This window comes from Musca autumnalis, unplaced genomic scaffold (genome assembly GCF_047663935.1).
Source record: "Musca autumnalis isolate F117 unplaced genomic scaffold, ASM4766393v1 scaffold_1, whole genome shotgun sequence".
NCBI lineage: Eukaryota > Metazoa > Arthropoda > Insecta > Diptera > Muscidae > Musca > Musca autumnalis.
Window position 1 is genome coordinate 229,090,515 of NW_027411644.1, and position 9,350 is coordinate 229,099,864.

The 9,350-nt window shown below is 37.7% G+C and overlaps 1 protein-coding gene across 1 annotated transcript; it reads right to left on the reverse strand.

Moving 5' to 3' along the window:
* Positions 1 to 3,335: 3,335 nt before the first annotated feature.
* LOC141390975 (lamin-C-like) lies at positions 3,336 to 6,930 on the reverse strand. The gene is made up of 3 exons (XM_073963895.1): positions 6,802 to 6,930; positions 5,961 to 6,740; positions 3,336 to 3,569 (listed from the first exon to the last, which is right to left on the reverse strand). Exons 1-3 carry the CDS (start codon positions 6,928 to 6,930, stop codon positions 3,336 to 3,338), a joined length of 1,143 nt encoding a protein of 380 aa, XP_073819996.1.
* Between the last annotated feature and the right edge of the window lie 2,420 nt (positions 6,931 to 9,350).

Below are 9,350 nucleotides of genomic sequence, written 5' to 3' on the forward strand. Positions count from 1 at the left end.
CTTCCCAGAAGTAAGCACCTTTCATTTAAAATTAGTTAAGGCGCACCGTGTATAATAACCAAGCAATTTTTTTTTTGCAGTGGTTTAAACGAAGTCGTGAAAGATCCGATCTTTTCATTAGCATTTGAACCAATGCAAAGGAAGTCGTGGAAGATCCGATATTTTCATCAGCATTTGAACCCATACAAAGGAAGTCGCAAAAGATCCGATCTTTTCATCAGCATTTGAACCCATTCCATCGATCCAATAGAGATGAATTTTGTGTATAAGATTAATTATTTATAATAGGCTTGATGTTGTCGGAGACTCGAAATCACAACCAACGTTGTTAAAACGCTCATCGTAATGATAATGTAATTGCACAGGGTTGGTGAAAATGACATTCGAAAGCATTTGTGGAAATAACATGCCAAAGCATTGGTGAAAATGACATATCAAAGCATTTGTGTAAATGACCTGCTTTGGATTCAAAAATGAATAGCATCTTTTGGGGCCCACGCTCATATAAAACTCATCGATGAAGATGCTAAAAAGATGACATGCCAGATCACTTTCACCCATGATTGAATGACATCTATGGCATCGAACATTTTGCTGGGAATGCTTGTTGCGACATCCATAGTATACCACAAGTGAACATAAACGAATTACACAGAATGATTGATTGAGATATGTACATATATGTTTCAGACAAGGAGACAGCCTTTCGTGTGACCTATTCAACATTCTGCTGGAAATACGATGTTATACGAGCTGCAGATGTGAAAAGAAATGAAACAATTTACACCATAAGCCACATGTTACTTGTTTACGCTGACGATATTGACATCATGTGTCGATCAGTGAAGGAAGTAACTGATACCTTTAAGAAGGTCAAAGAAGAATCTGCTAAATGTGGGTCTGGCAGTAAACGGCGAAAAAAAAACAAAGTTGATGGTATCGACACGAAATGCGTCCCTAGAACTCGGACCAACTGTGGAAGTTGGCCCCTATAAACAACATAAAACAACAACAAGTGAGCAAAGGCTATAGTCGGGACGGGGCCGACCATGTGATACCCTACACCACTACCCCTGTGCATAAGCTTTTCACTGGTAAACATTTCTTTTAGGGAATATAAACGGACTACCACCAAAAATAATATGCCTATTTGTCTCTGGGACCCCCATAAGCAACCAAAATTTCGTGACCATCCGATCAAAATTACGACCTGTAGCTTGATTGCAAAAAATGGAAGAATTGGATGCACCACATTCTTCAACCTGCTTTACACCAATGTAAAGGTAATATTTTCTTCTTCCATTGACAGGCTTTGTCGTTGGAATACCCCTACTAGAAGCCAATATATTCACAAAGAATAAAACTTTGAATTTGTCTCCAAATGAGTTTTTCCCCATTCCGACCCCTAAATATTATCCGGCTATCACCAAAATCAATAGGCTTCTTCCTATGTGGGACCCGCATCAACTCCCAAAAAATTCGTGACGATCCGATTAAAATTGCGACCTGTAGCGTGATTACAAACAAATCGGAAAATGGGATGCATTACCGACTATTGCGATATCTCTGTTGTTTAAGCAGCTACGACAACCTACTTCACATCGTTGTAAAGGTGATATTTTCTACATTCCTTGCCAGGTTTTGCTTTTGATATACCTCTTAAAGAAACAGAGATATATTTGCTTTGAAATAAACGTAGACCTTTTCTCCAAATAAGTTTTTGCTCATTCCGACCCTTGAATATTATCCGACCATCATTAAAATCAGTAGGCTTCTTCCTCTGTGGGACCACCATTAACCCCTAAACTTTCGTGACGATCCGATCAAAATTGCGACCTGTGGCGTGATTACAAAAAAATCGGAAATGGGATGCATTATCGACTATTGCCATATCTCTGCTATTTGACCACCTATGACAACCTAATTTACATCGTTGTAAATGTGATATTTTCTACTTTCCTTGCCAGATTTTGCTTTTGATATACCTCTTGAACAAACAGAGATATTGGCTTTTGAAATAAAACGTTGACCTTTCCCCAAATAAGTGTTTGCCCATTCCGACCCCTGAATATTATCCGACCATCATCAAAATCAATAGGCTTCTTTCTTTTTGGGACCCCCATTAACCCCCAAAAATTCGTGACGATCCGATTAAAATTGCGACCTGTAGCGTGATTACAAACAAATCGGAAAATGGGATGCATTACCGACTATTGCGATATCTCTGTTGTTTAAGCAGCTACGACAACCTACTTCACATCGTTGTAAAGGTGATATTTTCTACTTTCCTTGCCAGGTTTTGCTTTTGATATACCTCTTAAAGAAACAGAGATATTGGCTTTGAAATAAAACGTAGACCTTTTCTCCAAATAAGTTTTTGCCCATTCCGACCCTTGAATATTATCCGACCATCATTAAAATCAGTAGGCTTCTTCCTCTGAGGGACCCCTATTAACCCCTAAACTTTCGTGACGATCCGATCAATATTGCGACCTGTAGCGTGATTTCCAAAAAAATAGAAAAATGGGATGTATTACCGACTATTGCGATATCTCCGTTATTTGGTTACCTACGCCTACCTAGTTTACGTCATTGTAAAGACGGGATCTTCTACTTTCATAGTAAGGCTTTGCTTTTGGAAAGTTTCCAACCAAAGCTGTGATATTCGTCAATATAATTAAAATCGCAAAAATGAAAATTTGGGTTTTATTTGCTACTATTGTGATATCTTCGTTGTTTGATCACCTACGAGCACCTACTTTACATCAGTAGAAAGGTGATATTTTCTACTTTCATTGTCAGGTTTTGCTTTTGGTATACCCATGTAGAAGCTGAGATATTCGCTTTGGAAAAAAAACGTTGTCTTTTTATCCACCTAAGTTTTTTGCCCTTTCCGACCCCTAAATATTATCCGACCATCACCAAAATCAATAGGCTTCTTCCCCTCCGGGACCCCCATCAACATCCAAAATTTCGTGACGATCCGATCAAAATTGCGACCTGTAGCGTGATTACAAGGTTTAGATGGACAGACGGACAGACGGACAGACGGACGGACGGACGGACTGACGGACGGACACACATAGCCAGATCGACTCAGCTCGTCGAGACATTAATTTTGGTATATATAAGTATGGGTCTCCGACCATTATTTCGATGCGTTACAAACTTTTTGGCCAAAACCAACTTATAATACCCTCCCCACATAGTGGTGTAGGGTATAAACAGCATCTGTTGTGAACTAAGAAGAAAAATAGTATTGGCCAAAAGATGCTACTTTGACTTAAGTAAGCTGTTTAAGAGCAAAGCCATATTTCGTCAAACAAAATAACACTTTACAAATCATTGAAACTACCCGGAGAATGGCTGGAAGTGTTTTTTGAGTAGTTTGCCGGAACCTCAATTGGTATCACTGCATAGTAGCGTAGCGCTTCATGGCTACCTTGATGGAAAATGGCCGCTCCTACCGGTCCCACAGCCCTCTTCTTCTTCGGCCGGGTCTTCGAAGAATCCACGGGCTCTGCAGTGGATTCCGCGGCCTTGCACACCTTCTTCACGTCCAAACATGTCTTATCACAGGCGATTTCCCTAGTTTAGAACATAATAGTATCATCATCCGCCTTCCCCGTGACATAAAACCCTCGGACTTAGCTATTCAGTTTTAAGGTAGTTTTTCTAAGAGTGTTTACCCGATATCTCAACTCAAGATATTATTTCAATAGTTCTTATATTTGAAAGTTTTGAGCATCTACCTTCAATGGGAGTTATAGGAGGGACCAACTTAACTTCAAACTTTTTACAAAGAATTTTATTTTCCCCCCGCAGAAGCTCAACTACTGAGCACCTGGCAACTCTAGTGCTTTTGAAGCAAATGATTTACAATGTAAAAAACACTTACAAATTTGAAAACTTTATGTCTTATGGCAACATTTATTGTGTGATGCTGCTATTGCATCCCGCATACTCACTATCGTCATAGTATCATCTATGCATGTGGTCGCCGTGGTTAAATTCAACAGTGCGCGCATGCCTGACTTACTCTCTTCTTCGATGCAATATATTTAACATGAATTGTTGCCTTGTGGTTAAATCATAAATCAATTTGTTTGTTGCCGTATATGTTGTGCTGAACTGCCTGTTGACTGCTTGCACTGTCGATTGGCAAATAAGTGGGAGTTTCCTGGTGCTATCATCTCAGCTATTCAATGGCCAAAAGGCGAAATCTCACGGCAGGTATCAAACTGTGTTAAAGGAGAAAAATACGCCAAGCAAAAAACAATGTGCTGCAAACTAGTAAAAGGAAATGCTGGGGTGATTATTTGTTGATTTGTAGTGTTGTTAAGATTTATTGGAATTTTATACTTTAAATATGGATAACGTAGCTGGCAGAATTTTTCTAAGTCATATTTTTTTTTGGATTAACATTTGTTTATACCGTTTTTGTTGTTGCTGTTAGTAATACAATTACTTGAATTGAATTTCGCAGCATTATTCCACATTAACAATTTATAAAGTTTGAAATAAGCTTGAAAGAATTTTCTCTTTTGCTAATAACCCATTTACAAGTTTACTTCTAGTTGCTTAATGCATTGTACGAGTAAAAAAATATGTTCTTCCGGCACCCTCTTCCCAATCAAACTTTGCTTATAAGAATACTTTTAAGCTATTGCTTACTTACATTTATGTTATTTTATGCATTCCATTTTGAAACAGATGTAAAAAGTCTTTAAAAGTATTTTAAAGCTGGAATGTTTTCAATACGTGTTTTTGAAGAATTTAAATTAGAGGGGAGGTTTCGTATTTTTTTCAAATGAGGGTAACTTTTCGAACAATTTAAATCCAAGGGTTTTAACCACAAATGCAGTGGTAGGGGTGGTTAATAAGAAAAACAATTTCCAAACTTATTTTTCAACGTATGTATGTAAGTGATGTAATGTGTGGACTGTCAAGTCTGAGGGCACTAAAAATATGCAACGACATGCGTGAGCTCAAAACTTGACAAGAAGTATGGGTGTTGAGTGATGACAAATCGAAAAAATCACGAATTTTATTAAGATAAAATGGAACAAGTAAAAAAGTATCAGTTGGCTTTGCCGACAGAGATATACCCTCAGCCTATGTGAATTGAAATGTTGTCCCCCTTTTTGGACATTTGAACTTGCCGACAAAAATGTGGATTAGAATTAAAGTTCAAAAGTGTTGCGGAGGATGTTCTTAAAGGAATGGACCGACATAGGCCATTATGGAAGTGGATCTTATTTTGGAAGTGATATCTTTTCGATAGTCATTTCATTTCAGTGGGTCATCGTTAGGCAACGGAATCCTATACAAATGCATATTGATGAGGCGACTCCTAGCCTCATCACTACAGTGCAGCCCAAGAAAACCTAAGGAAAAACCCAAGAACGAAAACACGCGGGTGATGTATCTTCTTCGATGGTTCGAAAGAAACTCAAATTTTATTTACTATTCTACAAAATATTACAACTCTTAAAACTAACACGCACAGACAATACATTTAGTAATGTACGCTGTTTACATAAATACATCATGCACACCACGCACACACTGCGTTGCGGGTGATAAGAAACATACACTATTTTATTACCGACCCTTTCTATTTATGGCCGACATCTGTTATGTGTAAAGATAGCACATTGGTGCGTTGACTAAAATCTACCTGACACCATTAAAAACAATTCTATAAAATTGACCATACTCCCCGCCGTGAAAAGATCCTAATCTTTTAACAATTGTATGTATTAGTATCTTATCTTTTACAAACTAAATTTTTAGTAATATTGCAATTACATTTAATTTTGTAACTGCTGAAGGCATTACTTTGATTCTAAAACTAATTATATGAATGCAACAATAAATATAACTTAATTCTAGGTGATGGCACCCAACACCTTCAGCAACCAGCTCGGACGGGGACTTCTTTTCCATTGCTTAATTACATGGTAAATCCATTTTCTTCGTAGAGGATAACCTGAAACATTGCTAGCGTCAGCTCTGGTTGTGCGATAACCGGTAACTTCTTCATTGGCATTAAACATCGATGCCTTTTTGCTAGCGCCACTTTGTATTTCTTGTGATTTCATAACCATGTTGATCGGAGGTTCATATGTTGCACTAACTCTCAATTTGTTGATATCACCCTCAATGGTGCCTGAGCGATGGAAATTGACGTCATTCTCTTTGTCATTGGCATTAGGTTTAAATTGGAAACCACCGATATGTACTTCTTTAGTACCTTTCTTCAGTACCATTTCTTCAAGATCACTTTGGGAAATTTCGATGTGATCTTTCTCCCTGCTGGGTTGACTCATATCTTCTTCGTTCCACAGTAATTTGTCGTACATAGCACTTTCTTCTTGTAGTTGTTGTTGTGTCATTCCATTTCGTAGACGTCGCAATTCATCTTCCAGATTTACTACCTCAGCAGCATGGCATGTCCGTTCCTGTTGGATCAATTCCTCCAAATCACGATTACGGGTATTCAATGCAGCATTTGTAGCTTCCAACTCATTAATGCGACTATTCAAGCTATGATTGGCTTCTGCTTGAAGACTATTAATCTCTTGTTGGTACATCATTTCAAGTTTGCGCATTTGTTCTTCGTGTTGTTCACGCAACTGTTGTAACACTGCACTGATTTCAGCTTGGTGGCGAGAATGTATTTCATCAATTTCTCGCAAATGACTTTGCTCCTTAAACGTGAGTTCTTCGCGTAGACTCTGAATGCGGTTTTGCAAAATCCGTACGGATCATACATTCAGCGTTTAAATATTTACGAGCTTCGTCCAATTGTTGTCGTAAACACTCCGATTCTTTCTGCACTTCACAAAGATTTTCCACAGCCTTTTCCTTTTCAGCATAAGCAGCATTGTATTTGACGGTAACGTCAGTGACCTGTGACTCATACATGCGAGCCTTTTCTTCAGCAAGTCGGCAGTCCTTGATTTGTTGATCCAATTTGGACTTAAATTGCTCATTTTCTTCTCGTATCGATTTGTTTCACTTTTTAATTTTCGCGAAACATCCACGCACGCGTTTTCATTCTCAGTTTTCGAGCTCCTAACAACTTCCTGTGTAGGCCCTAAACTACCTGAGAACTGTGCCTCATAATTTATGTTCACCTTTTTTGGTGCTACTCTTGAAATGTTCCCACTTCTTACTATTTGGTAACAAATTTGCAGATAATGGTAATGACTTGTGTAGTCACCCTCTATCCCTACTACCTCCAAATATCGCACGTAATGTGACAATAATGACTGATAACTCTTTTCGAAGTCTTTTGTTCTTGAGAAAAGAGCTTTTCTAATCTCCCCCCAAAAATCAAAAGAAGCATCTACTAAATTAATTGTTTCCCTAATATTTGGCGGTCCTGTTTGGAGCAGTCCGGATTTCTTTCCACACTGTTCCGATGAACTTATGCTGTTCACCTCAGCTATAAAGTCTACATTATGTAGACGTGGCACTTCTCTAGGCACAAACAAACCCATAGCTTCCATGTTTTCCTCTATGCTTTTAACGGCATATTGCACTCCCACAGCGAATATGCAATGATCGTATGGTACTTTTTCCATACGTCGGAGCTCCCTTTCGTTACCTAAAAAGTCCGTTCTTGCTTCCGCGAAAGAACTAACTATTTTGGAACACTTTTCCCTAATTTCCTTGGCTACACTTGTTTGAGCAATTTTGTATATTTGTAAATCAATGGACACTATATACTCGCCCAACATCCTTTGATGTTGGATGAATTCTTCGAAATTCATTTTCGCGAGCTATATTTTTTGTCACTTTATTTTTTTTTTATTTGTTATTAAAATTGACCTAACATACTCTTTGCTTCGAGTATGCGTCTTTTAATAACCTAACACAGTAACTTTTTTCTACAGCACTGCACTACACGTATAAACTACACAACGTTCTCCTTTGGAACTGCGAGCCTACCACGTCACTTAAATAGCGGATCTATTACGTGTTTTTTTTTTAAACACGAAACAATCACTTTGGGGTCACCAAATGATGAGGCGACTCCTAGCCTCATCACTACAATGCAGCCCAAGAAAACCTAAGGAAAAACCCAAGAACGAAAACACGCGGGTGATGTATCTTCTTCGATGGTTCGAAAGAAACTCAAATTTTATTTACTATTCTACAAAATATTACAACTCTTAAAACTAACACGCACAGACAATACATTTAGTAATGTACGCTGTTTACATAAATACATCATGCACACCACGCACACACTGCGTTGCGGGTGATAAGAAACATACACTATTTTATTACCGACCCTTTCTATTTATGGCCGACATCTGTTATGTGTAAAGATAGCACATTGGTGCGTTGACTAAAATCTACCTGACACCATTAAAAACAATTCTATAAAATTGACCACATATATAGTTAGGATGGTCGTAGAGAAAATCTGATTAGACAGAAACTCGTTTCATCACAAAATAAAACGAATTAGGCCCAGAAATTTTTGCATATCGTGCATATTTTGACATATTTGCATAAAATGTGAATATGCAAAAACATATGCAAGGATTTGTGTCCTGAATATCCCTCCGAAATGGCTAAAATTTTGTATTAAGTCTTCCTTGGGGGTAAAAAACTTTCCACCTAAAATTTGTCGGTTTATGTTAAGGCCTTCATATAGCCCCCATAGAACGTTACCTCCCGATTTTCGGTATTTTGAAGGTTGTGGCTGCACATATGTACATTTCTCTTTTTTATTGTCTTGTCTGAAGAGAATTTTAAACAGAAAAATTGTACACACAAACATTTTTGTACCTACTATTGAAATTTTTGTTGCACAAGTAAATATGTATAATGCATAAATTTTACATATGCACATATTATTTTTGCATATGCAAAATTTATGCGTTTTGCATAGTTTTGCATATGTCATATGTTTCTATTGCAATTATATCAGAATCCAAAAATATACCCAGTCTTAAAATTTGAGGCGAATCTTACCAAAAATTGCGTAAAATTCCGCTGTCTAGTCCTCATATAACTTTTGGACAAGTATCCGAGGAAGCTTGAACTTGTCCACGGAAAATATAATATAGCTGTAAACAGGACCACAACGAACAGCATCGGTATTTTTTTCCAAAGGATCATCTAACAGACCCTAAACAGCACTTAGACACAAATGTTGAACTTTTGTGAGGGAGGTACCCTACGGAGAGGACCGATAGGGGTCATTTTTGAAGGTTAAATAAATTTGGACAAAATATTAGGAGATCAAATTTGGGAACAAATTGGTTGCCACGTTCAAGAGATTTTCCATCTTCTGAAACCATCTAACTGAAACTAAGTTCGAGGTTATC

Bases quoted from the DNA above. Each gene is read 5' to 3' on its own strand.
- LOC141390975 (XM_073963895.1), bottom strand. From the start codon at position 6,930: ATGTATGAGTCACAGGTCACTGACGTTACCGTCAAATACAATGCTGCT. The intron at 6,741-6,801 runs GCTCGTAAATAT...AACCGCATTCAG, and splicing joins TACGACAACAATTGGACGAA to AGTCTACGCGAAGAACTCAC. The intron at 3,570-5,960 runs GTAATTAAGCAA...GCCTGTGATAAG, and splicing joins GAAGAAAATGGATTTACCAT to ACATGTTTGGACGTGAAGAA.